This window comes from Exophiala dermatitidis, assembly GCF_000230625.1.
Source record: "Exophiala dermatitidis NIH/UT8656 unplaced genomic scaffold supercont1.6, whole genome shotgun sequence".
NCBI classification, from domain to species: Eukaryota; Fungi; Ascomycota; class Eurotiomycetes; order Chaetothyriales; family Herpotrichiellaceae; genus Exophiala; species Exophiala dermatitidis.
In genome coordinates this window covers 1,844,079-1,871,607 of record NW_008751651.1, presented here as the reverse complement: position 1 = coordinate 1,871,607, position 27,529 = coordinate 1,844,079, and the positions used below count along the sequence as shown (strand labels likewise).

Genomic DNA, 27,529 nt, shown 5'->3' with positions numbered 1-27,529 from the left:
TCACGCCGTGGGCTTGATTTTGAGGCCAAACTTGAACGAGGCAAAACAAAACAAGCAGCTTCAGTAGGGTAGACAGACAGCTTGAACCTTGCAACTGGACTGTGCCATGGGTCATTGGACTTCTACTACCTGGGTACGAGTAAAACGTGTGAAACTGGAGATAGGACGATTCGCCTCAAGACATACAAGGTGCCCTAGGTACTGTAGGTACCTGGTAGGTATGCACTATATCAAGATTCATGAGCCTTGCCAGTGCAGTGTGCCACACAACCAAGGGACCATTGCAGGGTTTGATATGGCGAGAGGACCAGGCTTTCGCCATTGAATGGGTAGGTATGAGTTCTAGCTCCTAGCTGTGATCCATGCAGTCTGGACCATCACACATACCACTGCACCCATCCGAGAGGCCATCCCATGCCTCTACAAGACACCAGCTTTATTCCCACGCAGTGCTTTCTTCCTCCCAACATTAAAGTGCTCCTCTTCCCAGGGCTAAAACAATTCCTCGACTTAGTGTTAAACTGTTTCTCCTCCGAGCCCGGGCAATATTTCATGCCTTCCTCCTCCCACTGTGTAGAGTCAAACTCCGGTGGCCGATATAGACAACTTCAGTATTCAGTCGTCATCGTCATCTCCGCCCAGACCGGCATTCTTCTTCATCATAGCAACATCGTCCTTGAGATCTTGAATCTTCCTCGCCAATTTCTTCTTGAGGATGGCATTCTGAGTCTGCTTCAGCACGGCCGTCTGTTCCGCAATCTTGTGTTGCATATCCTGAATTCTGTCCTTGATCTGCTGCAGATTTTCATCGCCCTCTTTCTCCGCATCGTCAAGGTCTTGGTCATCTTCGTCGGCGGCGGCATCACCAATCTCATCATCGTCGTCCTCATCCGACGAAGCCTCCTCGGCCGGCGTGGGCGCAACAGTATTATTAGAAGGCGAAGCCGAGGTGCTGGTGACTGCAAATGAAGAATCTGCGGCTTCGGGAACTTGCAATGTATTAGTATTGGCCTGAGCAGCCTGTGTTGCGGCGGCCTCGGATGCGACAAGGTCGTCTGCGGCAGCGAACATTCTCTCGAATTCGTCGATCTCGTCCTGGCCCACGTCCTGTTCTACGGGTGTTTGTGTTTCCGTGTACATGGTCGGGGTCTCAACAGCTGCACCATTATGAGGCACATTTCTCGGGTCAAAGTAGCCATCTCCTTCGTCGTAGTCATCATATTCGCCTTCGGCGTCATCGTCCTCTCCGTCCAATCCAGAACTGTACCTCTCTTCGTCCAGACGAGGGTCATGATCGAGCAACTGGTATTTAGTTGACACCGCAGCCCGGTCGGCCTCGAGCAGAGCATTGACCCGCCGCTCAACAGCTTCGATGTCGTCCACCCGGGCGCGTTTGGTTCTGGCAAATCGACGTTTCCTCACCCACTTCATGGGCGCAGTGATGCCATGGGCATACTGGTAGTTCTTGGGATCAACGTCCTCGGGGAGTGGGTAGTTCTTCGCTTCCTCGTCCGTATTGCATCGGCCCAGCACCAAGAGCATCTGGCTGATATCGATGCTCTTGATCCAACCCTTCTTGTCCCACGACTTCATCCCTTCAATGATACAAGGCAGATCAACCATGGTAGTGGCGTACTGGTTGCCTCGGACAATCAAAACCCCTCTTCTGCCCAGTGTATCCAGCATTCTTATCCGAATGTCCGGCCCGCCTTGTGCGCGCGGCTTGCCTATCGTTTTATCCTCAATTGCTTGTCGTACATAGTCACAATCCGGTCCAGGTTGCATGCGCAGAATAAACCCTTCGTGAATGACGGGGTCGGCCTCACGGTCTTCGAGTTCCGAATCGTAACCGACACCGAGAGGTCGTTTGGGTGGTTTTCCTTTTGCTTTGATCTTGACCGACCTGACTACGGGAGCAGCTGGCTGTGGTTTTGGTGGCTTGGGGCCTTGGACGGGTCCCGTCTTGAATTTGATCTTGGTTTTCGGCGCCTGCCGCGCAAGCTCGTCTTCGGACTCGGCATTGTTCAGTCGCTTTCGCTTTTTAGAGGACGATAGGGGTTCGACATTAATCGTATCTCCTTGCGTTGGTGCCGGTGGTGTAGAGGCTGGTGCGGGAGTGCCGAGTTTGAGCTTGAGTAGAGGTGTGCGCGTCCCGCTGCTCGGGTTCGGGGTTTGTACAGGCTCGGCGGGAGGGAGCGACGGCCTGCCAATCTTGAGTTTGAGGGAAGGTGTAGGACGCTTGTCTGGAGTGTCAGACATCTCGGAGTCTGCGTCGCTGTCGGTCGAGGGCGAAGAATCTAGGCCGTCAGTGTCGGAGTCGCGGTGTGTTTCATTATCTTCGTCGATGCCTGGGCCGGGTGAAGAAGGTGTGTTAATATCGAATGCAGAGGCGACAGTGACTGCTTTGGAGGCAGCTGCCCTTTTGGCTTGACGTCTGCCGGCAACTGATGTGGAAGTTGCAGAAATAGGTCCTGTTCTACGGATAGTTTGGGCGTGTCGTTTGCCGCGGCGGGCGGCGGTAGTAGTAGTAGTCGCCTTTTGGGTGTTGCGCCTCGCTTTACCCTGGCGCTGAGATGCGTCGCTGTCATTGGCGTAGAAGATGTCAGCATCCGGGGAGGTCTCAGGCTGTAAGGATCCGTCGGTGGCGGCGGCATGATTGGCGGTGCCAGTGGTGGAAACGCTACCATCGGTGTCACTTTCAGTGTCGGATTCCACTGAACTCTTGTCTCCAACTTCGTGTGTGTCTTCATACGTCTCTTCTGCCTCATAATCCTCAATAGCATTGTTGGAATTCGAATTCCCGTGGCGAGGTGCACTTGGGAGGTTCAAGGCGCGCAGTTTTGCAGGCGAAACCTTGAATGTAACAAACGTCGACGCTGCGGTCTCGTCAAGTACCTCTGCCGTTGGTTTTGGTTTCTTTGACGACTGCTTCTTCATTTTTGGGCCAGCCATTATTGTGTCTGCAGTGCTGCGCTTGGAATGGGTATCCGATAATTGTGTGGATTTTCTCTACTTCCGCCTCTTAACAATGCTCTGCCGATCTCGCTCTCGAAGTGACCTGTGAGACTTTCCGTCGCGCCGTAAGGAAAAGACGTGTTTGTCGCAGAAATCTTGAGCGATGACTTCTTCAAACGAGCTTCACGCGGCCCTGTTGCGCCCAGCGGTGATTCAGATCTTGCGAGCTGCGGGATTCGGGTATGCGCGTCCAGCTGTGATCGATAGCCTGACCGATCTAGCGGCGCGGTATCTGGTTTTACTGGCTTCCTCTACGGCGCAGAATGCGCTGAATCTTCACAATACGCCCGTTCCGACGATTCAGGATGTGAGACTCGCGCTGTGCCAGGCTGGCGCGCTGGTTCCGCAGATGAGCACGGTGGAGGAAAGTCTGAGAGATCCGGTCGAGGTCGACGGGGTGATGGTGCCTTTTGAGGATTTGCGCGGCGTTCAAGGCTTCGTGAACTGGGCGCAAGGACCTGTCAACAAGGAGATTCGTCGCGTGGCAGGATTCGGCGACGATACAAATCTCGAGGAGATTGCTGCAGGACTAGACGATCAGGAAGACTACTTGAGTGGTGAGTTTGGGTTCTGTTGTTCTGGGTTCGCCGAGTTGAGATTCTAGTGAGAAACAAGTGAAGTGACTGAAACTGACTTTTTGGCGCAGCGTTGAAGAAGAAACACAGCAAAACAGGCGAGGAATCGCGCTATCAAGGCACAGTTCTCGGAAAGGATCCCGACGTTCAATCAGTGACAATAGTTGGCGGTCCAGCTGCAACAATCGCAGAATGGACGCAGAATTCGTTGACTGCATCTGCCGCAAACAACTCTTCCGCTCTGCGCGCAGGCACTTCTCCAGCAACATCCGGCATCAGCAGCGCCCCCTTGACTCCCATCGAGTCTGAATGAACTCGTCTACACTGTGACGCAGGCCTTATTCACCCATAGTCAAAATTCTGGACGAGAAATGTCCGCACAACACGAAAAAACACAGCAAGTCCCAAAAGACAAACAAATGAGCTACAACCTCAATCACACGCTCCAGATAAACTAGAGACATGGATCTGTGAAGCGGAAATGGAAGATGGCTGGTCAGAGCAAGATCTCGAATTACTATCCGTTTCCATTGAAACAACCTGGGGAATTCATGGCCGGGACCACTCCATACATCCTGTGCATAACGGGATGTGCAGCGCTGTCGAGGTTGGAGGACTACTGCTTTATGATTGTTCCTGTTAATGCAGAGCTAGAAAGAAGAATCAAAGACAGAGGTGTCCGCAGAAGGACGGAAATGCGCCGAGGGTTGCGACAGGAGGAGATGCCTCAGCAGGGAAATGAGTTCTCTTCAGCGAAAATTAATCGATTCGAAGAACAGCAGAATTTTACTCCAAACACTTCCTTCTCATTACCCGGCTGCTAACTCCCTACAGGTTGCTGACTTTAGCCGACCGACGCAGCCTAATAATACACACGGAGCATGACACTTTAATATATGCGCAGTAGGTGGGCGCGTAGCTGTTGGTTGGGCTGTCAGCAATCAACTGGAGGAGGAAGGAGGTAGAGCAAAGAATAACACGACTTACCCAACTGAATCCCATATTGTCATCAGCGAGATGCTCTACCGCCTCGTCGCCAAACTTCGTAAGACGTGCTTTTAGCAGTCTTCGATCCGGCGCCTGGGGCTTGCCGAAACCAGAGTTGTCGCCTCTTGACGGTAAAACGAAAGAGGTCATCAGGGTAGTGCCCCCGGTTGCGCTCGCAGTCCCAGCTGTGGGTGCTGTCGACAGCCACGGCGCTGCAGTGCTAGGGCAAAAAGCTACTGTTGAGTTCACCATGCAAATGGTAGAGGCGTTCAGGTTAGGCTCGGTAAAGCCGGACACACTGGATAGAATGGGAGAAAAAGCTGCGGTCGCGCTGGTAGCATTCGCAGGCAGTGTGGCTGAGGGAGCTTCGGCCGTCGAATTGCTGAACATGGAGGTCGATGTATTGTTGACGGTCAGGCTCAAAGAGGGTGACTGGCCGCCTGTTGAAAAAGCAGTTGTGTTCTCGAAGGGAATCGTAGTGACACTAGCACCAGTCGATGGTTGGGAGCTGGCGCTTTGTGGGGCGGAGGAAGAGCTGTTATCGAGGCCGGCAAAAGGTGTGTCATTAGGGCTCCAGTCACTCCACGGTGGCCTGCTGTTGGATGTCTCACCAGCGCAGGGAGGGCTTGAGGTGGCATTGCCCCAGTAGGGTAGTGATGTTGCAGCGGATACTGCTGAGGTGTTGTTCTGCAAGGGAAGCGTTGAGTTCTGGGTTGACGCTGTAGGCGATATCAGGGGCGCTCCTGAAGCGGCTGTTGTTGTGGTATTTGACGACAAGGTGCTTAGAGCTGATGTGCTATTCCCAAAAGCAAAAGAAGCATTGGCTGACCCTGTTGCTGATGTTGTGATTGAAGTTGACGCGGGTGCAACTGCAGATGAGTTCGTCGAGGTTGAAGACAGGCTTGATGGCGGCGAAGTCTGTGATCCGAGTATATCAGTTGAATTGCTTGCTACAACAATTGTCATGGTAATAATATCGCTCGTAAATGGTGAAGCTGTTTGTGTTTCGGTATAATTTGACGATTCCGTTGCATTTTCCCAGGGCTTTGACGAGGCTTGGACACCTCCAACATCTACCGTGGCCGTTAATGTGACGACCTCTGGGGATGGAGTAATGCCAACTGTCAGTGTTGCTACCAGCACACTCTCCTGTAGAGAAGCGGTGCCGGAGGTAGAAGAAATGCCTTGTGTAGAGTAGGTCGAATCGTTCCCCCAGCGTGGAACCCCGCCGCCTGCGGTAGGACCTGTCGGAACGTATGTCCCATTGAAAGGGGAACAAGCACTGCCTATGCTGTTCCAGCATGGTCCAGCCGAAGGCTGCGACGGGAAGCTCGTAAAAGACTGGTTGGAAAATACACTGGCGTTGCCATTGATTGGCAATGTTGTCATCGACAGGTAGCTTGAAGCTTGCTCTGGCGATGTTGAGTTGTACTGCGTGGTGCTTTGGCCAGAAGAATTGCTCGATGTTGTGGCTGTGTCGGTTGTCGATGTGTTTCCTGTACTATTGAGGGATAATGTGCTCTGAGACGACATCGCAGTCTCTGTGGCCGTGGCTATGCCTGACTGATTGGATGGCAATGACGCAGTGGAAATCATATCTGGGCCAACGTCGGATCGGCTGGTTGTATTGGAAGAGGCATTGCTGAAGGGGGGTGTCCAGGAGACATTGAAAGTGCCTGTTGTCTCAGCTCCTGGTCCACCCGTTCCAGTTGCATAACAGGGGAAACCGCCGTAGCCTCCACAAGGATGAGGGAACGAGTAACCGGTTGCCAGGCCACCCGAGCTCAATCCTGCATTCGTGGGATCTGGAAGTGCGGACCCAGAGGGTGGGTAGGTCGAAGTCTCATTGTCAAAGGGCCAGAATAGGGGATGTGTCTCATTGTCGCAGCGACGAACGATCCTAGCATGGGCGACTGCCTGGTATCAGTAATGTGATAGTATGTAGAAACCCTGTCCGACTTACCTGGCTGTTGAACCGCATAACTCAGAACAAGGCTGGCGAAGCTTGCTAAAACAAAAATTGACTGGATGTACATCGTCGATGGCCTGCCAAAGATAAAGTTTGAAAATTGTGACTGCCCAACAAGAGAATGCGGCGACGATGAAGTTGAGTATTATATATCGCCGCTGAACGACAAGGGATGACTCGACGCCGCACACAGCACAACTCACACTTTTCTTCCTGCAGCATTCCTGAGCAAACTTGATGCCGGTGGTTTTTGGAGCATCGATTAGGAGAAATCAGCAGTACGCAATCTCGCGTGGCAGTCCTTGTCCGAGGGTGGATCGGATGGATTTCTAAAATCCGCACCAAGAAGCCGTCATGTCCATTCTGGCCGACCTGCTTCATCACTAACTTGCTGGGAGCTGTGACAGATGCCCTGGCCGTACCCTGTGGGTGGCAATGGCTGCATTAAGCCGAGCTCAGAGGCTCACTTCGAACCGGCAAAATCAAACTTGACGGATATTCCATTCAGGGGTGGATCGCTTTGAATGATGTTCGGTCCCAAAATATTCAGTGCTTGACCATTCTGTTAAGTGCGTTGGGCCTCTAACTTGGCCACGTACTCTTGCAAGCAATTGAGTCACGGAAAAATTAGACCGGTGTATGTGGATTTCGGCAGAGGCAGGAGGCCGCGGTGGACTAACGTCGGTCCCTGACAGCGGACGGAAGCCTTCGGATACCTGGACACAACAATGTTGCACAAGTCGAGTAGAATAGTATCAGATAGGTACTGCTGCCTTTGTCCTGTTGGATTCGCTCCAAAAGAAAAGAAAAGAACAGGTGGTGGATGTCGGCCATAAATGCATAGCCTGGGATGAGCCTAGGACTAAGAGCCTCGAAGCCATCGACTGCAATTGTTTCTCCTCCAACGGGGTAATGTGCGCTGCACGGGACAGATAGACGAGACTGGTGTGGGCTGTGTTGTGCCGCGTGGGTGCCACAAATGCGGCCATCCGCGGGCGCATTTGACAGATCCGAGCAAGGGACGTAACCCGCAGGCTTCATGGTGCAGACTGCAAGGTTGATCTGGCAGAACGTGGAACTTGACATCAGTGACTGATCACCGTGGACTTGAAAGGCTCAACGAACACTAGCTGCTTCAGCAGATGCTGAGTTAAGTAACAGCGAGCGCGTTTGAATGTACAACCCCTTGCGGACATGGATGGATGTTTCGGGAAGCAAGCTATCCTGAGCCTTGATCTGTCTCTTAAAAGCATTTGACGGGGGTTGTAACTCTGATAGAAACTGTCTTATCGCGATAGGAAACTGACCATCCTGATGCCATTAAATCTTGAACGTGTTAATGGTACAGTTGTGCTGCATCCTTCAGTTCAATCAGTCAGCCGTGGTGTCACTTACTCAAACAAAACCACTGGTTGATTATATCCACAATAAACTCTCATACTGAAAAACCCCGCATCGACATAACATGGGAGGCGCACGCTTTCGTGCTGGCTTGTGGTCGAAGTGCATAAGGCTAAAAATCATGCTGAAGCAGCCTAGCAATTTGCGTTGTCAATTGCTACAAGTGATTGCTTCTTTGGATTCATCTTGATCAGAAGGGTTCAAATCTGTTGTATCGCGTGGTCCATGCATAATTGGAGGCGATTCAATTCCTGTTTGACAAAGTTCCTAGTTCAGAGGTTGTGGCCGCGCACAAAGGATGAACTGGAAGCCAGAACGACAACAAGAGTCGTGATAAGGACGAATCCGATAACTCGGCACCCAGGTAATCCAGGATCAAGGAGCAATGGACGTCGTCACCGCTAACTCATTGTGTCTTGCTCTTTGCATGGGATAACAGAGGAAGCAACAGAAGTGACGCGGAAAGCGACACGGATAACGCCATGACGTTCGTTTGCAGTATGATCGAGGCAGGGCAAGGGACTATGGACATTTTCTCATTTGCGACCGAACAGGAAATGTGTTGAGGGACCGGCTTGAACCCCTCGAACTGCCCACGCTGCGAGAGCCTGCAGACTTGTGTCCGTTTTGCAGGCAAGATCTCCAGCTTCGAGCTAAAGGTCAAAATTGTGACATCCCCGGTTTGGACGTAGGGCTGTCTTCCAGAAGAAGCTCTGATACGCTCCCAACACTGTCTGCACTTTCCGAAGACCGGTGGGAAGGGAGTTCGGGTAGAAACAGCGACACCTCGTGACAACTTTTGTGAAGTATCAGTACTCTTACCCGAGAAGACGTCGACAGGACAAAGTCCCTGTTCGAGGAGTCGGGAGGACATATGCACAGATGGTGGCCGGCAGCTTTGAGGGAGTCTCAAATGATGCCGAAGGTTGAACACGGCCTGATTCAAGAGCAGCCATCTCAAGAGCCATACCCCCCGAGATACGAGGGACTTTAAACTGGAAGACATGGCAGATCCTGAGACAAATAAAGGAAGAGGTAGAACTGTACTGGCACACGATGCCCTCTAGAGCCCTGGAAGCAGGTCATGGTGGTCGGGCTGTCGCTGATGGAGACAAGAGAACCAAAGGCCAAATGTATCCCATCCAAATGATGGAGAGCAAACTGAACAAACAAGCCCGGCACGGTATTTTATAAGCGGAAACAATCCAATCCAATCCTCGAGACTAAAGTATTTCGTCTGACACGCGATATTATATTTATTTAGTGGACATGTTCACGTACTACGAGATCAATCTTCTTGGCCAGACACAGAATATAATTAGTCGAGTTCATGACGCCGATATTGTAGACTCGATTAACCAAAAAGCCTGTTGTCGTGATACAGGTGTACGGCTTCATTCCTTCTCCTGACCTACACACACAAGGATGAATACAATGGGCACATTTACCGTCTGCTCGCAGTGCCTGCGAGCCCTTCGAAGAAGTATTCGACAAGAGGTAAGCAGTCGCATTTACCTCTCCAAGTTCAGCTAGAAAGAAGAAACTAATTCGCCGGAACCAGGCTGGTCAATTGACGAGCGGTGCATCCGCCGCCAGACGGCAACAGCAATATCTCTCCACAACCTCCGCAGGCAGAGCACGAGCAGCACCGCAGACGGCCACTACTACTAGAGAGCAACCTGTCAGTCAGGTTACTCCACCAACTACGGCATCGACAGTTACCTCAAATGTCACAGCTACACCACCCAGCGACGAAGCGTCTGCGCAACAAACCCCCCGGGGCCCAAGCATACCCGATGGCCTATCCGTATCCGAGATGCAGAAACAGATCCAAGGCTCACTCAACCGTCCTGACATGGTGACGCGCCTGGCGCAGGGGCTACGCAAGACCGCCAAAGCCACGACGCAAACCTACATCACCTACGGACAGACAGACATCCTGTTCAAGTCGTGCGCGAAACAAGCGGACTACTTCATCCCAGAAGACCAGCGTATGCAGATCCTGACGGGAAAGACTCCCCCCAAGGCAGCCGACGGGGCGGACCTGGGCCAGCCAGTGGGCGAGCCGTCGTGGTGGTTCAATACTTTGGATCTTCCACCAACATTTTCCACCTGGTCAGGAGTGACGTTTCTGCACATGTACCTTTTGACTGTGCGGCTGCGAGATATACAGGACGCGGCCGCGTTCCAGAGTTATCATCGATACCTGATTGAACACTTTTCACAGCAGGCCGAGGAGAAGATGATAATTCAGCATAACATGACTGCTCGAGGCGTGAGGAATAAATACCTGAAAGATCTGTTTCTGCAGTGGCGGGGCAATATCCTTGCGTACGATGAGGGTCTGCTTAAGGGAGATGCTGTGCTGGGAGCGGCAGTCTGGAGGAATCTGTTCCGTGGACAAGAGGACGTGGACTGGGAGAAGGTCGCGCTGGTGGTCGGCTTCATGCGTCGGGTTATCAGCAAGTTGGGGCTGATGCGTGTTCATGACATACTGCATGGAATGGATGGCCCCAATGGTCACTGGGCCTTAGCACAGAAGGATGCTGAGGCATTGGTGGCCAGGGACAGCAAAGGGATCACCGAACCTTTCGAGAATTGAGAGAATGCCCCTCCTACTGATGACGCCTCCGTTTCACAGTTGAAGGAATGTTCTCAAAGTCGAATCTTTTACGTTGTATTACTACAATTTGTCAATGCTGGTACATGTCGGTGAGACGAGTTAGGGTTCTATCAGAATATCGGATGCCATAATCCCAGATTCTCACCAACGACGTCTGATAGAAAATCACAGGGGTTGGAGAGGGGGAAAGGATTTGGCGGAAACATCAAGAAACATGGTTAACGAAGCTTGCAACGAAATCCTGGTAAATTCTGAGATTACAAGAAAAGAACCCATGTCAACGAATGTCCCAGATTTCAAGCCCAATGCAATCCAAGTATGTCAGAACTAAACCAATCGACGCCTGCATAACCCTGCTATACCCGCCTATCAAACCTTCAGGCCTTGGCCTAAAGAGCTCCTGCTCAATCTTCATGCTGGAATTGAATACGCAGTCTTTAGTCGATAGTCACAATATTAGCGAGGTCATTGGAGGCCAAGACGGAGTATTACCTGGAGAACAAACGTTGCTCGTTCATCATAAACCCCACCAGCTGATGGCTCAAGCCTCGGCCGGTGGAAGCCGACACCAACACATCCCCATCAATAGGTAGGTCTTGTAGCCCTTTGGGCACGAACTGAGGCCCGAGCACGGCAAGGACGGTGTAAGTGACCCTGCGTCAACTGGTGGACCTGATGCCTCCATGGTCTTCAGGCTCGAAGGGATGGCCTCTTCGTCTACCTCCGGTAGCGCGTTTCGTGGCTGGTGCTTGAGCAGAGCAGGGCTGGTAACTGTGCAAGGCTGTATTGTGTTGCTTGATAAATCATTACTTTGGTCTCGGAGAATGGATGTTGGGAATGTATCATGTGGATACACAGTTGCGGGGCCTCTGACAGCTCCGATGCCAGTGTCATCTAAGACGTGGTCGCCGGTGTCGTCATGCTGATTCGAGCCAGCATCGGTATCGACGTCGGTTCCTGGCGCCTCTGGAATGGCGGGAGAGCCGTTCGGGAACCAAAGAAAGGCATCGTCGTCATCGAAGTCCTGGCTGTCAATGAGGATCGTCTTGTCAACCACATGGATATAATCCAGACGGGGAAGAGCGGTGACAAGTAGCCGGCAGCCCAAGACAGCGGCCATAGACCACATGGTCAAAACTTTGCAAGTGTACATGTCGACAGAATGAGTCAGAAGCTGCGTCTTTGCACAGAGTCGAAGAAGAAGAAGTAAGTTCGGCCTTGCGCCTGAATATGAAGGATTTGGGAGCAGCACTGCTATAGAGGTCGTGCAAGGATTTCTTGAAATCCAGCGTCGCAGCCCTCAAGTTTTGACAGGTGTTGTCCTGCCTAGCGATTGGAAGGGAATTCAGCTTAAGCAGGCACCATCGTGCAAGGGGCTTCCATCCAACAGCAGCCAGGTCAGAATACTCAAATCGCCTGACAGGAACACACCACCTTTTCGTCCCGACACCGACAGACCTTCACGGCCGTGCTTCGTTCTCGAATGCAACACAGAACGGCAAGTTTTTCTCACCTGGAAACGAGTCACACTTGCTGCAGAGGGTGCAAAACTTCTTTCCCAGCGGTCACCTGTGCGACATGAAGCCTACCACGCCTTCGGCAGATTGACCACAGGTCGCGCGGATCTTGTTGGGAGGTGGCTGCAAGCAGCCTATCGGTGTTGACAAGATCCGGCTGGGTGTGGAGGGCCAACGCGTCCTCTGGTTGTCCGGCTGCATGTCTGCGAAATAAGACGTATCGAAAAGATCAGACAATGTAGAAAAGGCCGGCTGCCTCTGCGCCCCGGTACTCAGGTACCTTGCCGTCCCAGCAGATCAGATCGTGATATGCAACCAAAATCCACCAACGTGGGCATTGTTTCTCATCCCGTTGTGGATTTAAGAAAGGACTTTCCTCTCCTTCACCAACCTTATGTCAGACAGCGTGTGCCATTATGAATGAGCCTCTTTACAGAGCTCTCATCTGATAAACCACTCGGTGCTGGTATTGTAGCACCGGGACATGCATGTAAATGAGCCGACCAGTATGGGTGTGATAAGATCGCTTGCACCTTGTGGATAGACCACTCCAGCAAAATGTAGTTTTCAGAATGAAGAGCGACAGCAATACTGGCAAGGTGTTTACATTCATGAAAAGAATAACTTGACGTACAATTAAGACAAGGAAAGATATCTACCAGTAGTAGCTGACAATCAGCAAACATCGCGCCTGCAGCAGTGACTGTGGTACTTGTGCATAAAGGCGGGAAAGTGATCAAATGGTTCGCCGTTGTGCTGACTACTCATCCTACGGTGAGCGAAGCGGCGAAACACGCTTACGGCGCATGTGGACAACATGTCTCGAAAAAGCGACGAGAGATCTACAACTTGAACATCAATTGCATGATTGCCTTTCTCACCTTTCTGCTTGGCTAAGTCAGTGGTTTCTTCATACTGGGTCATTCGCCAGTGCCTGTCTTTGATTGCTATCATGGTTGGCTTCGAATGATACCGCTCAAATCTTTCAGACTTTCACCTTCACTCTCTTTCTGAACTGCGCGCTTTGAAAGCGAAGGGTGTCCAGCATGTTGCTCCTCCAGCTCGCGTCGCATGCCCTTGCCCTATTCGCCCTCTTTGCTTGCACTCTTGCTGCCCGAGACTTCTACAAAGTTCTCGGCCTGGACAAATCCTGCTCAGAGCGAGACCTGAAGAAAGCATACCGTACCCTTTCCAAGAAATACCACCCAGATAAAGCATCAGGCGATGAAGCGATGTTCCTTGAAGTAGCCGAAGCCTATGAAGTCTTGTCCGACCCAACGACGCGGAAAGTGTATGATCAGTATGGGCACGAAGGACTGGAGAATCATAAGCGAGGAGGTGGCGGAGGCGGACACGGCCATGACCCATTCGATCTGTTCTCGAGGTTCTTCGGCGGTAGTGGCCACTTTGGCGGTGGAGGGGGAGTGAGACGTGGTCCCGACCTCGAGGTCCGCTTACACGTGCCACTGCGGGACTTTTACAACGGCAAGGATACCGAGTTCACCATTGAGAAACAACAGATCTGTGAGGAGTGTGAAGGGTCCGGTTCTGCAGACGGTCAAGTCGAGACATGCAACAAATGTGGCGGCAGAGGCATGATCATCCAGAAACATATGCTGGCCCCTGGCATATTCCAACAGGTCCAAATGGCCTGCGATCAGTGCGGCGGACAGGGCAAGTCAATCAAACACAAATGCAAAGTCTGTGGAGGCAGCAAAGTTGTCAGAGGACCCACGACTCTAACCGCCAGTGTCGAGAGAGGCATGCCCAAAGGCCACCGCCTGGTGTTTGAAAGCGAAGCTGATGAGCACCCTGATCATGTTGCGGGCAATCTGTACGTGTACATTATGGAGTCTGAACCCCAGATCAACGAGGACGAGAGTCTGCGATCAGACGGGACATTTTTCCGACGCAAAGGCGACGATTTGTATTGGAAAGAAGTCTTGAGTCTGCGGGAGGCTTGGATGGGTGATTGGACGCGCAACTTGACCCATCTCGACGGGCATGTTGTTCAATTGTCCCGGAAGCGTGGCGAAGTCGTCCAACCGAATCAAGTGGATACTATTCATGGTGAAGGCATGCCGATCTGGCACGAGGGACATGTCCATGAACACGATCACGATGGACGCGAGTTCGGCAACTTGTATGTCGAATACAAGGTCATCCTTCCCGATCAGATGGAAAGTGGCATGGAAAAGGAGTTTTGGGATGTTTGGGAGAAATGGCGTAAGAAAAAGGGCGTGGACCTACTCAAGGATAGTGGAAGGCCACTCGCAGCTGTACCAATAAAGGATGAGTTATAGACCTGGGGAGAATGATGAATGAATGGACGAACTGTGCGATGTAATAACACTGATTGAAAAGCTGGCTGACCTTATATGTGTTGTTTGCCGTGGGCTTGATATGATGGGTGAGTGCTGGTCCAATACTACAAGGTGGATCTGGCTAAGATACATTTCAGGTTAGTCCCTCAGCCTTGTCTCTTACATAATCAGGTTGCCCCTTTTCCCAGCCTGAACCTTCCCCAACCGATCTGCAACCACGGTGGGATCACGGTATCTTACAACAGGACCTGGGTGGGTAACACGGCGTGCAAATGACACTGAGAGGCGGTCAGCACGACCTTCTCTCATTTGACAAATTCCATCTCATGCTGCACTACGATCAGTGACTAAGTATGAACGAAGAACCTGCATGATCTGACGACCATGGGGTCACCGCCCGAAACGTATGCGGGTTTGCATGAAAGCATCAAGGTACATGAGCGCCAGCATCAGACTGTCTGTGGTAAATGCACCTCGCTCAATCGGCAACCCATTGGCTGCGCACTGCTGACTGGCTATGGATCCGGATTTCCATTCCCTCTCCCACTGAAACGGGCGTCCCCCACTATTCCAACGACACTCTGAACGCCCTGGCCAGGATTACCGGTCTGAGGGCCCATGCAATCATCGAATTCACTGACCTCTGAGGTCGTGGAGCAGTGGTACACCAACTACCTCTAAGAGTGAATGAATACCATGTGATCCTGATCCTCATGCGCAGCCAAGGTAGAACAGCATAAGCCCCTCGGTGAGCACATCCTTCTGCGAGCCATTCACTCCTTAGTCCTCTTTACAGACTCATAATAGTCCTCAAAGACACGTTGAGCATCTCTTTTCTTCTCGGCGTAAGTATGAATCTGATATCCCGAGTGAAGAGGATGGTCCTTCTCATAGGCAAAATCCCTGGTCTCGACTTTTGCGGCTTGCCGGTCAATGCACGCTTGTTGGTTTTCGGCAGTCACATGCGCCCTGTCCATTTCATTCAGCGCAGCCAGAGCGGATGGCTTCGAGGCCGACGCGCGCTCACGTTCGAGATATTCGTGTTGCTCGATCGAGTCGCCCTGGAGCGGATAGTACTTGCTGAACCGGTGGCGTATGTTCTCGGTCTTGCTGTTGTCGAATGCGACGTTTTCGTATTCTGGATCACGCTCACGTCGGGCATCGCGCTCTTCGCGCCGCTTCTCTTTTTCAGCGTTGAGTAGGTGATAGTCGGACATGTTGTTAGCTTAAGTGCGCGGTCTGTTGTCCTGCTGGGTAGGTCTGTCTTGGTGCCGATCTCAGGTGCTCTTCTGCAGACTGTTTCTCTCTGGTCTATGGAGGTGCGGACAAAGGTGAGTTTGTTCATTCACCGCGGCGAAGATGGATGTATTGCGACAATTGTCACTGTCAGTGTCCACTCATGTATGAACGAAGTGACATGGCTATTGTCGTTGGAATGAACACGATCACTGTGAGCGTCTGCACTAAAAGTGTGAACTTGGAAGGGCTTCATCAGATGCTTTATTATTATGCCTTATAGGCATTGGTATCATCACGCTAGCCTGATAGCGCCCCTTGTCTGCTCTCGCTGCCTATTATGATATCCTGTTGAAACTTGTCCTAGTACTTGTTGATATCTTCACAGCTCTACTGGCATCCACTTCCCCTATTTCTTCTTCGAAGTCGAATTCCAGTGTTTAGGATCGGTCTTTTCGTAAGCGAAATCCCGCCCTGCCACATTGTTCTTGTCTCTGTCTTTGGCTGCTTTATCATTTGACCACGTTGCTTCCTCGGCCTCTGGGTCACGTCTTTCTTCCCGGCGGGGTTTTCGGCCGCGGTCCACGATGTCGTGAGTGCCCATGTTGGAGCTTGAGATGGCTTTGTATGTACTGTCGACAAATGTGGCTGAGATATCGGCTCGTTGACTCTTTGGTTTATCTTTCCGGGTCTTCTGATAAGTTGATAATGTGGGAGTTGTGGACACTGAAGGATGTGCTGATCCATGAGGAGCTTATATACTTGTTCGGATGACTGTTCTGAAGAGGTGATATGGGAACCTGTTTGCCAACACTTGAGCATGACTTTGGTGTCTGTTGGCTGCAGAGGGGGGTGACATTGTATGACGATTGTTTGCGGCTCAGCAGCTCGACGAGGAGTCGGTCTGCAAATCGACCTCCGTTTGAATAGTACACCACTTTGATGTCTCCTCGATAATCGCGGACTGGCTTATCTCTGGTCTTACGGCTTACACGTTGGGAGACTGACGTACCAGTGAGTTGAGAATCAATGAGCCGACCGTTGCTGACGCGTAAAGGGAACTTTTTGTGGTATCTTTTGTCCTATTATCAAACCAGCGTTGGCGGCCGTTGATTCTGGTGATTCTGATCCAGTGGGTCTACCCCCGAACCAGGGAATCGATTCATGAATCGATTCTTGAGGAATTGCCAAGGGAATCGATGCCGGAATCAGAATCGATGAATCGATCCATCCATATGATTCTAATTCCGAATGACTCGATGATTTCCCACGTTGTACCACACGCAGTATGCAGATGATTCTGAAAAGGCTGGTGTACTGCTCTAGAATCGAAGGTAACCATAGCATTTGAGTTCTATCGGCCAGATTCTAGCTAATGACTATTATGGACTTTGCACTGCCCTACCACTTTCGCAGCAATGCCATCTATCTCAGTATCAAATACATCTATACACATCTAACCACCTCCCCGTGCAGATGTCGTCTGTGCAGACCTTAGGTCATCAACGACGACGCTCCTCCTTAGGATACTTATCAATCGTTCTCCTCAGCGTCGAACTCGTAACCGAATGATCCCTCCCCAACTCAGGCGACTTCCAATGTTTGCTACTGGACTCGACATAAGCAAAGTCTCTCGGCTGGATCTTGTGTTTCGGCAGCTCCTTATTGAAATTGTTATAGTTCTCTCTCGAGACTTCGTTTCTTCGCGGCAGGTCAGCATGCCATTTGTCGTCGCCGTCGTCACGGGTATTGGAGCGGGTGATCTGAGCGTTACCGTGGTCGTTGAACGAGGCATGTCGGGCTGGATAGATATCTGAGCCCATGTGCTTTGACATCATGGCTTTGGTAGTGTAACCCTCGTGCATTTTCTCGTAGAGATGCGATTTGTCGGGGAGGTCGTAGTCGTAGTCGTAGTCGTCGTCATAGTCTTCAGAGTCGTATTCTTTTTTCGCTTTTTCTTTTCCTTTGCCTTTGTCGTTCCGATCAGAGTATTTGGAGCTGGACATGGTGATAAAATCGCTCGGTATTTCTGTGCCTGTGTTAATATTGATAGATTTGATACTGCAATCGTGATCTGGATCCGTAGAAGGGGACTTTAAGCAGATACAGGTATTTGATCAAGCTGATGGCATTCTAGGTAAGCTTTCATCTCAAAACTGACCTTTTTATATCCATTTTTTGAGGCATCACTGCGACGTGACACAGCAGACGGTGGCATTTCCAAGATGACAGGGTGAGCTATATCGTCAGGATACCAACTGGCTGTCAGTCGTCATTGTGATTGTGGTGTAAACGGCGTCTAATGTGTTTGAAAACGAATGAACCATGGTGGATGAGCGGTATTTTGGAGGTCTTGCACTTTATAACCAGGAGCTTGGTGACAAGCAAACAGGAAGCCATGATGTGTGACTGCATCTTTCTAAGCGTAGCGGAAGGCAACTTATCTTGCGTTTGAAGTTGGATGGGTTTTTCAGGCATCTCGGGGTTCTGCGATGGGCATCGAGAGAATATCGTCTGAAGGTTGCTTGGTGTTCGAACCTAGGTACGTATTGCTGATGCTGGGGTTAAGGTAAAAAGGGAGGAAGTGCAAGGCTTGGCCGAAAAGGGCTCATTTCTACCTAGTAGGTACCTTTCTCAGGTCGCAGGTGCCGTACTAGTCCGCCACCTTTCAATGTAGAACAGTAACATATTATCTGGACCCATCAGGACACCGCTTCGAATTTCTTGAAGGTAGCTTGTAGCCTAACTTTGTTCGATTTTAAACTCGTTTCCATCAGCGTGAGCTGCACCCCATGCAGTTCCACTCCTTGAGAATAGTTTATACATACATCCCCGCAGCTAGATTACCTAGGTATGGGCCACAGTTTCCATGGAAGCAAGCTCTAGTGCAGTCTACAGGAGCTTTTTTAACGTTTCGAATTTATGAGATTAATGGATGGTATTCATGTTATGATGCCTACTATGTTCATAGAGCCAGGAAGCTGTGAGCTGGGGCTGCTGGCCTTATTAAGAGCGGCGTGCCCTACGACAGAATATGTAAGACTCGCTTGAGCAAGAGACCTAGAGAATGCCCTCCGTGATCTGGTATGGCATCTACTGTCTAGCTAGCGTATCCCACACACTTTGGGATGATGCCATGGGATCTCGACCTTCAAGCTCGTCTTTTCCCTTTTTTGTCCTTCGAAGACCCAGATGCACGGGATGCCCCGTCATCTAGAGAGGTGCGAGGGGTATACGAGCGCCGTGGGTCTTCATAGGTTCTGCTCCGACGATCATCAGCAGCATAAGCAAAGTCCCTGGCGATGATGCGATTCTCTGAGTTCGCGTCCATAGTGCGTCTATTGTCATCGCTGCATGCAAGTCGATCCACTCTGTCCTCGAGGGTGCGTTCCAGCGGGTCCGACCAACCAGCGCGGTCCCCGTACGATCCGGTGCGTTCATCTGCTGAAGCTCCTTCCTCTGACCAAAGGTACTTAAATTTCTGTTCACGTACGTATTCGGTCTTGAAGTTGTCGTACGCATCGTTGAGCCTCTGTTCTCGTTCGGGATCATACCTGGTTTCATGGTCGTACTCGTCTCGATCATGTTCCTCTTCCTCACGCTTACGGTGGTCGTCACGGCGCTGTCCTTCCCGTTCTCGATCGGGGTTTCGAGAGCTGGATTGTTCGCTGCGAGGACTTCTACCGTAATAACCTGACATTATGATATAGGTATGTCAAGAAGTGTGGATGTTGCAGACTTTGTTCAGGTTGTTTTCCTCATCAGAGACGAGTGCTTGTTCCTGAAGCAAATCTAATCCCGAAACCTGAAATCAAAGGCAATATATACTCCTGTGGTTTCTCACCTTGTATGGCGTTCAAGCAGCCCGTTTGCCACATGACTGCCTACCTGCAACGTCTCCATGTTCCTTAAACGGAGTAACGTCGTGCGTTTGCAGTGGTGCTTGTGTACTACCCCTTCACAAAGGGCTGGGGTGTGACATGCAAGACTCATGGCGAACCTAAGATATGGAAACCAACAGCGTCTTGTTGAAGCTTGCATAAACCAGTGAAGATGATAGCAATGCATGCGGCATGTGAATGCTGCTGAGAATGTGCCCTTGCAATAGCTGGGATTCCGACCTGACGGAGGCAAAGGGTATTTTTCCTATCTCCAGGGCATTGCCATCATCAGTTTTCCCGTCCGCCGGAGGCTCAAAGGGAAATGTCGGCTATACGCCCTCAAGCTCGTTGGAGGTTGTTCGTGTCCTTCTGGAGCTGGTTCTGATAGTGCATGGCAACCAGCAGTCACGGAAAGAGCACTCTGGGGCATGGGCCGTCATTTGATGGTGACATTGCGGTACGCAAACACCAACTTCTTACCTAGGCAAAACCCTGGAACGTATTCATGCGACATGGACATGCGGATGGGTACCAACCTAGGAAGTCCATGATGAGTTGAGACGCCAGTGTTTCGACATAACTGGAAGGAAGCAATTCGAGATGACCAGGATAAGCAGGAAGCATCAGGCCACTCTTGAAAGGTTCGCAATACTAGTAGTCCGCCATGGTATTAAGAACTAAGATCGGGGTCGCGTATCTCATCTTGCATGAGGATGGGTTGCCTTGAAGCGGGATCCAAAGACGGGGAGGCTGATGGGGGGTAGGGAAGGGCTGCCCTCTCTAGCCCGGTGAGGAAACTCTGGCGAACGGATGGAATTTTTTGTCGTATCAGTTTCGCGGGAACTTGAACGATCAAATCGCACCCTGCGGCCCAGTGAATCTCGTTCTTTTTGTAAAGGTGGGACTCCGGGGCGGCCAGTGCAGGCCAGTCAGTGGTACTGAACAATGTGCTGCTAGGAACTGTACCCATGTCATTATTTGCATTCTGCAAATAAATATTCCCGCCGCTGTCCTTGACCGACCACTAACCATGTATCATGGCTCTATCCGACGCGCGGGACTATGTGCTTGCGGTTGAGAGCGACAAACGTGAGGCTGCGGAAATCGCAAAGTCGACCGCCCAGAGTAAGTCTTCATATCATGCGCAGTTGTTTCTCGAGTGGCACTGACCGAAAAAGAATTGGAAACACGGCAGACTACCCTGATAGACGTCGTCCAGTCTCTGGGCGAATACATCAACGATGGCGACGACAAAATTCGAGCCAGGGCTATTTCCTACCTTGTCGCCGTGATCTCTGCGCTGCCCCCAAAATACCTTTCACGCCAGCAAATCCAGGTCTTGTGCCAATTCCTGTGCGATCGGATCGAGGATGGCGGCGCAATCGATGGTCTGTCCAAGCTGCAGAGCTTGGACAGATTTACAAATGAGATGGCACAAATGGTGTTGAGAGCGATATTTGAGCACTTCTCGGATTTGCAGACACGCAACCAGGCGGGCAGATACCGGGTTCTTCAGCTGGTCAATGAACTTCTTGAACACCGTCGCAAAGCCATCAGGGACATGGGCGAGGAATCACTTATAGGGATCACAGAACTCGTTTCTGGCGAAAAGGATCCTCGGAATCTTATGCTCATCTTCTCAATGTTGCGGGTCCTCATGGTGGAGTGGGACATCACGAAGCATGTCGAGATGATGTTCGACTCGGTTTACGCCTATTTTCCCATCACATTTCGGCCACCCCCGAACGATCCATATGGCATAACCGCCCAGGACCTCAAGGACAGGCTGCGCGATTGCCTGGCATCCACCTCTACCTTCGCCCCCCATACCTTCCCAAACATGTTGGATCGCCTTGACTCGACATCCAATACAGTGAAGAAAGATGTTCTGCAGACTCTTGCGGCATGTGCCGGCAATTATGACCCTGCGACCATGAGCCAGTACTCCATAACTCTGTGGGATGCTGTGAAGTTCGAAGTTCTACAGGCACAGGAACCGGAATTGGCCGAGGAAGCACTGCGCGTGCTTAGCAACATCGCCCGGTGCCTTTCTACCACTGCACCCAGTTCTCCGAACTCACCACTCCTCCAGTATCTCAAGCCGATCACCAAAGAATGTCTGGAACATCTGCAAGAGCCAGCATCACGCCAAGCGAAGGCATCAGGGACTATTCTGAAAGCAGTTGCTTCAGCCTCGGTACCGGCATTCGAGATTGTGATCAAAGCGGTTGGCCCGGCACTGTTTACGATACACCAATCTTCACAGGGCTTGGTACAGCAGAGAGCTGTTCTTGAGGTTACCAACCTGCTGTTTGAAGCTTCTCTTGAGGTCTATGGGTCATGGACGGGCTTGAGCGAAAGGAACCCTGAAGGTCGTGAAAACATAATGATTGATTTCAAAGACAAATTTGTGGCCCTCTACAGTCAAGCGCTGATGGGCACGGTCAAAGAAGAGGTGTCATTTCGTCTAACGGCGGCAAACGGTCTGCTTTTGATTTCGAAGATGAGATCAATGCTCTCGGATGATGAAATTGGCCTTTTCGTCCAGTATTTCAACGATATTGTTCTGAAAGAAGAGTCATACGGCCGTGATGAACTCAAAAAGAAAGCAATGGCTGCGCTGGCAGAGATATCACACTTCAAGCCGGCCTTGATCTCTGATATCGCGTTTCCAGCATTCCTGGCACGTCTGCCGGATTCAGAAGACGAAGCCGTCCCAGACGACTATAATCCGGTTCTTGAAGGACTGGCTGAGATCAGTGTCGAAAGGGGCTTGCAAGAGACTCTAATGCGGCGGCTTTTGAACAAGGTTGATCTCCTTTGCAAATCAGACAACAGGACATCCTTCCCCTATACCTGTTCCGTGCTGGGCACGATCTTCTACGTGTTGAATCGTGCTACAACTGCGGCGAACTCGTCCCTCGATGCATATTACGATCGTGTAGTCATCGGCATCTCTCGCAGAACAACGGAAGCCAAAAGCGGCCCACTCACCAACGAAGCCGTGCTTGATCTGGTAGGCCGCATCATGAACCTGATCATCCGACATTCTGCGCCTGATAAGGTTCAACTAGCTGCAGAGAATATATATCTCTTATTCCGGGACAGCACTGAGGATAAGCAGTCAGTCGACCTTTTGAGCCTGTTGGAGCCCCCAACTGTTACCATTCTGTCAACCTGGCTCCTGGCAGCAATTCCGCGGAACACACAATCCTTCGTTCTCAACAAGACACAAATACCCCAGACAATCACCCAACTGATATTATTCGCCTCTAAATCCACCAGCCGTGGGATTACTCAAAGCTGTCTTCTGCAGATCGCTCTTTACGTTAACAAGCACGTTGAAACGGCAGACTTGGACTTCGTGGACAATCTCCTCTCAAACACGCTGTCCAATCTTCAGGATGAGCCAATGGACGGGTCCCCACCCCGCGACTTCAACATTCGAGCTGCCTTTACACTAATCAAGGCCCTGATCCTTCGACTCAGTCCTAAGACAGATCAATACCTCACCAGCCTTGTTGGTCTGCTTGATGAAGGGCATTATCCCGCGGAGGTCTGTCGGAAGGCAGCCATGGGCTTTGCCACTATTCTATCCTCAGACGATGTCCTGTCTAGGAAGAACTTCGCGCAGATTAGGCTGCTTGCTCCACAACGTGTGTTCCAGATGCTGACCCCCCTTATATCCGAGAAATTCAGAGCTTCTCAGTCCCCGACCGAGAAAGAAAACTATCTCATAGCGCTCAGCGGCATCCTGGCAAGTGTGCCATCCAACATTGTGATGCCAGAATTGCCCACCTTGTTACCCCTTCTTCTCCAGTCCTTGGACGTGACAGATCAGATGGTGAAGACAGCCACCCTGGAGACCTTGGCTGTGGTGATATCAAACAACCCGGCGGCTTTGGAGGAGAGCGGGCATATTCCCGCCTTGGTCAAGCGGTTGATCGCTGTTGCCACATTGCCTAAGTCCAGATCATCTCTAGGTTCGAAAGCAGCGAAGACTGCTCCTACTGCCAACCTTCCAACAACCCGCAGACTTGCCGCGCGTTGTCTTGGGCTGTTGCCCAAGTATGTTGGCAAGACAGGCTCCAGGGCGAATCCTCTTCTTGGATTGAAGCGAGAGGTGTTGCACGGCCTTACCAGCGTACTGGACGATCCGAAACGAGACGTGAGGAAGGAAGCTGTCGATGCACGAGCCGCATGGCTCAGGGAGGTTGACGACATAAACGACGACGATGATGCATAGAATTGATTTGGTTGTCTAGATTTGTCGTAGAGAGACAACTGCCAATTAACGCCATTATTTGGACCAGGATTACAGGATTGAAGAGAGTTTCAAAATGGAAGAATGCGACAGAAAAGACTGGGTATCTCTGGTATATCATGTCTCTACAACGAAACAGGGGCATAGTAGTATTCGTGCTCTTGGTGATATGTCGCTGGTAGGGTCGATGGAAGTTGGTTATGGTCAGATCCGGAAGTGCTCGATGAGCCGGCGTCCATACACCACGTTGCTCGCAATATGAACTCAACGTGACCTCGTTATGAGCGTATGCGATGATAGGCTAGATCTAAGCAACCCTTGATTAGTTTCGTAAACGGTTCCGAAGTTCTACAATGTCGGAGATGGAAGGAGTTTCGTGGCGACCAGATGGCAGCCTTGCTTATGTAATACACAGCCGCATCTTGGCAAAGGCCGTGGCGGGAGACGAAGTCGAAAGTTAGCCCATGTACAGCAGTGCCGGTGGTGTATAGCTTTTGCCTTTACTTAGGCGGCGACAAAGCGATCTCATAGTCTCGCGGACCTCAGGCTGGGTCTATTCATGCGCCCCTCAGGCTGTCTCGCATCCCCTACTCCCCCGATACTCTTCCGAACGTTCATTTCCGCACGGCTGTCCCACTGAGGTTGGAACAACCCCGCTGGCTATAACGCCGCCCTCATTCCTCCCAGGTGAATTCAGGAATCGGCCTGACAGCGCTTCTTGACTATGGCTGAGCAGCAGTCCAGCGAACGTCATATAAAATCCCACAAAAGAAACACCGCTCACAGACGGCGTCGCGACGATGAAGACTTCGAGGACCGATGGGGAGACGAAGAGATATCTGACCATGACGAGCAAGGCAACGGCCCGGAGTTCGAGGAGTCCTCCTCCAAACGTGTCAAACTGTCCGACGGTTCGTCGTCGCACCGTGTGAAAAGTCCCTCGCCCCCAGAATCGGCAGAAGAAAAGGCACGACGAGAAAGGGAAGCGGATGCACGGGAACGGGATGAGTTCGCCAAGCGGCTGGCAAAGAGAGATGAAGAACGAGCAAAGAAGATAGTGGAAGACAGAACAAGCAAAGGCAGTGCGACGGCGCAAAGGCGGGCATTGGCAGAAGACGCCGCGGCCAGGGAGGCAGCCATGCCCGACTTGCGGCTCCGGTCAAGACAAGATTACTTGAAGAAGAGAGAAGCGGAGAGACTCGCTCTTTTGCGGAAGCAGGTCGCCGAAGAGCAAGCGGAGCTGAGAGACAATCCCAACCTGACGAAACGGGAGAAGGAGGAATTTGCACGCAACAAGGAGATTCTACGTATCGCTGAGGAGCGATTGAGTATCGACGATCATCTTGATGGCTATGCTCTCCCCGAAGACTATATCACGGAGAAAGGGAAGATTGACAAGCGCAAGAAGGAGCAAGCTCTGTATCAGCGTTACGTGGACAGAGATGAAAGTGGCCGAGAGCGGTACGTCACCGAACACGAGGAATGGGAGAAAGAGCAGACCAAGAGAGCGGAGGCCCAGATCAAACGAGCCGAGTTTGTCGACGAAGGCGAATATGGCTACGTGTTTGATGAGAGCCAGCAGATGAAATTCGTCATGGCCGAGACCGTGGGCGGAGATCTAGGCAAGGGGATGACGAAGGAGCAGCGAGAACTAGCTCAGAGATTAAGTGCCGCAGAGGCTAAAGCCAAGAGCATCGAGGAGACAAGAAAAAGCCTCCCAGTCTACCAGTTCCGAGATCAGATCATTGAGGCCGTCAAAAAATATCAAGTCCTCATCATCGTGGGCGAGACTGGAAGCGGGAAGACCACGCAGATCCCCCAATATCTCCATGAAGCTGGATTCACCAAGGACGGAAAGAAGATTGGCTGTACGCAGCCACGAAGAGTGGCGGCTATGTCTGTCGCTGCTAGAGTTGCCGAAGAGATGGGGAAGCGACTAGGGAACGAGGTCGGGTATGCCATCCGTTTTGAGGACAATACAAGCGATAAGACGGTGCTCAAGTACATGACCGACGGTATGCTGCTGAGAGAACTCCTGACTGATCCGGAATTATCCCAATACTCAGCCCTTATGATTGACGAAGCACATGAACGTACTGTCAGTACAGATATCGCCTGTGGGTTGCTGAAAGATATCGCCCGAGCGAGGCCTGACTTGAAACTTCTGATTTCCTCCGCTACGATGGATGCTCACAAGTTTCAAAAATACTTTGATGACGCACCAATCTTTAATATCCCTGGTCGCAGATACCCGGTGGATATTCATTATACAGCTCAACCAGAAGCCAATTATCTTGCTGCCGCCATCACCACTGTTTTCCAAATCCACATCACGCAAGGCCCTGGCGACATACTCGTCTTCCTTACCGGTCAGGAGGAGATTGAGGCAATGGAAGCGAATCTGCAGGAGACGGCCCGCAAGCTCGGAAATAAGATCAAAGAGATGATCATCTGTCCGATTTATGCCAACTTGCCGACGGACCTGCAAGCCAAAATCTTTGAGCCTACCCCGCCTGGTGCCAGGAAGGTGGTGCTCGCCACCAACATTGCCGAGACTTCTCTGACGATTGATGGGATTGTATATGTGATCGACCCTGGCTTCGTGAAAGAAAACCAGTACAACCCGCGCACGGGTATGGAGTCTTTGGTGGTGGTGCCTTGCAGTCGTGCGTCTGCTGGCCAACGTGCCGGTCGAGCCGGTCGTGTCGGTCCCGGCAAATGCTTCCGACTCTACACGGCGCAGGCATACAAAAACGAGCTGGAAGAAAATACGACACCAGAGATCCAACGGACCAACCTGACTGGAGTAATCCTTTTGCTCAAAAGCCTGGGAATCAACGATCTTCTCGACTTTGATTTCATGGATCCTCCCCCCACGGATACGATCGTGCGGGCTATTGAACAGTTGTACGCGCTGGGTGCATTCAATAATGCTGGCGAGCTGACCAAGATCGGTCGTCAAATGGCGGAGTTTCCCACAGATCCTATGCTTGCACGCTCCATTCTGGCTGCTGACAAGTATGGCTGTGTGGACGAGATACTCTCCATTATTGCAATGTTGGGCGAAGCGTCGGCGCTATTCTTTCGACCCAAGGACAAGAAGATCCATGCCGACAGTGCGAGGGCAAGGTTTACCAACAAAGACGGTGGGGACCATTTGACGCTATTGAATGTCTTCCAGGAATGGGTGGACTCGGATTACAGCTATGTTTGGGCCAAGGAAAATTTCCTACAGCAAAGAAGTCTGACCAGGGCACGAGATGTCCGGGATCAACTGGCAAGGCTGTGTGATCGGGTCGAGGTGGACGCCTCGAAGAGTTGTGGAGGATCATCCAACATCGAACCCATCCAGAAAGCAATCACAGCCGGATTCTTTCCTCATTCAGCCAGAATGCAGCGGGATGGTCAGAGTTATCGGACCGTGAAGAATGGACAAGTCGTCTACATTCATCCTTCAAGTGTGCTCATCGAGAGCCGGCCGAAGTGGCTGATCTATCACGAACTGGTCCTGACAAGCAAAGAATACATGAGGAGTTGTATGCCGCTGAAACCGGAGTGGCTGATAGAAGTGGCCCCTCATTATTACAAGAAGAAAGACCTTGACTCTTTGGGTGTGGAAAAAAAGGTTCCAAAGGGGGAGGGCAAGCCGCAGAGCAAGATATGATGGACAGAACACTTTAGCTACTTATCAAGCCAGTGACATGAATATACCCTGTGACTGTACACTCCCTTAGCTT

At 51.3% G+C, this 27,529-nt stretch overlaps 11 protein-coding genes across 11 annotated transcripts; 5 read left to right on the top strand and 6 right to left on the bottom strand.

The window, feature by feature from the left end:
* Positions 1-615: 615 nt before the first annotated feature.
* Positions 616-2,937, bottom strand: HMPREF1120_07504 (transcription initiation factor TFIID subunit D6; the record flags this gene model as incomplete). The annotated part of the gene is made up of 1 exon (XM_009161729.1): positions 616-2,937. One exon carries the CDS (start codon positions 2,935-2,937, stop codon positions 616-618), a length of 2,322 nt encoding a protein of 773 aa, XP_009159977.1.
* On the top strand, positions 2,722-5,541 carry HMPREF1120_07503 (uncharacterized protein). Its single transcript, XM_009161728.1, has 2 exons — positions 2,722-3,572; positions 3,662-5,541. Exons 1-2 carry the CDS (start codon positions 3,119-3,121, stop codon positions 3,901-3,903), a joined length of 696 nt encoding a protein of 231 aa, XP_009159976.1. The 5' UTR covers positions 2,722-3,118; the 3' UTR covers positions 3,904-5,541.
* A 3,648-nt stretch (positions 5,542-9,189) lies between these two features.
* On the top strand, positions 9,190-12,733 carry HMPREF1120_07501 (uncharacterized protein). The gene is made up of 2 exons (XM_009161726.1): positions 9,190-9,444; positions 9,509-12,733. The coding sequence occupies exons 1-2, from the start codon at positions 9,373-9,375 to the stop codon at positions 10,547-10,549; spliced, it is 1,113 nt and encodes a 370-aa protein (XP_009159974.1). The 5' UTR covers positions 9,190-9,372; the 3' UTR covers positions 10,550-12,733.
* Positions 11,112-11,723, bottom strand: HMPREF1120_07502 (uncharacterized protein; the record flags this gene model as incomplete). Its single annotated transcript, XM_009161727.1, has 1 exon — positions 11,112-11,723. One exon carries the CDS (start codon positions 11,721-11,723, stop codon positions 11,112-11,114), a length of 612 nt encoding a protein of 203 aa, XP_009159975.1.
* Positions 12,734-13,133: 400 nt separating the features above from the next.
* HMPREF1120_07500 (DnaJ protein, subfamily A, member 2) lies at positions 13,134-14,390 on the top strand (the record flags this gene model as incomplete). The annotated part of the gene is made up of 1 exon (XM_009161725.1): positions 13,134-14,390. The coding sequence occupies one exon, from the start codon at positions 13,134-13,136 to the stop codon at positions 14,388-14,390; it is 1,257 nt and encodes a 418-aa protein (XP_009159973.1).
* A 794-nt stretch (positions 14,391-15,184) lies between these two features.
* HMPREF1120_07499 (uncharacterized protein) lies at positions 15,185-15,628 on the bottom strand (the record flags this gene model as incomplete). The annotated part of the gene is made up of 1 exon (XM_009161724.1): positions 15,185-15,628. The coding sequence occupies one exon, from the start codon at positions 15,626-15,628 to the stop codon at positions 15,185-15,187; it is 444 nt and encodes a 147-aa protein (XP_009159972.1).
* A 428-nt stretch (positions 15,629-16,056) lies between these two features.
* Positions 16,057-16,251, bottom strand: HMPREF1120_07498 (uncharacterized protein; the record flags this gene model as incomplete). The annotated part of the gene is made up of 1 exon (XM_009161723.1): positions 16,057-16,251. The coding sequence occupies one exon, from the start codon at positions 16,249-16,251 to the stop codon at positions 16,057-16,059; it is 195 nt and encodes a 64-aa protein (XP_009159971.1).
* Positions 16,252-17,149: 898 nt separating this feature from the next.
* Positions 17,150-17,653, bottom strand: HMPREF1120_07497 (uncharacterized protein; the record flags this gene model as incomplete). Its single annotated transcript, XM_009161722.1, has 1 exon — positions 17,150-17,653. One exon carries the CDS (start codon positions 17,651-17,653, stop codon positions 17,150-17,152), a length of 504 nt encoding a protein of 167 aa, XP_009159970.1.
* Positions 17,654-18,798: 1,145 nt separating this feature from the next.
* HMPREF1120_07496 (uncharacterized protein) lies at positions 18,799-19,347 on the bottom strand (the record flags this gene model as incomplete). Its single annotated transcript, XM_009161721.1, has 1 exon — positions 18,799-19,347. One exon carries the CDS (start codon positions 19,345-19,347, stop codon positions 18,799-18,801), a length of 549 nt encoding a protein of 182 aa, XP_009159969.1.
* A 1,030-nt stretch (positions 19,348-20,377) lies between these two features.
* On the top strand, positions 20,378-24,130 carry HMPREF1120_07495 (uncharacterized protein). The gene is made up of 2 exons (XM_009161720.1): positions 20,378-20,653; positions 20,707-24,130. Exons 1-2 carry the CDS (start codon positions 20,566-20,568, stop codon positions 23,772-23,774), a joined length of 3,156 nt encoding a protein of 1,051 aa, XP_009159968.1. The 5' UTR covers positions 20,378-20,565; the 3' UTR covers positions 23,775-24,130.
* Positions 24,131-24,264: 134 nt separating this feature from the next.
* HMPREF1120_07494 (adenosinetriphosphatase) lies at positions 24,265-27,522 on the top strand. Its single transcript, XM_009161719.1, has one exon. It carries the CDS (start codon positions 24,517-24,519, stop codon positions 27,454-27,456), a length of 2,940 nt encoding a protein of 979 aa, XP_009159967.1. The 5' UTR covers positions 24,265-24,516; the 3' UTR covers positions 27,457-27,522.
* Positions 27,523-27,529: the final 7 nt, after the last annotated feature.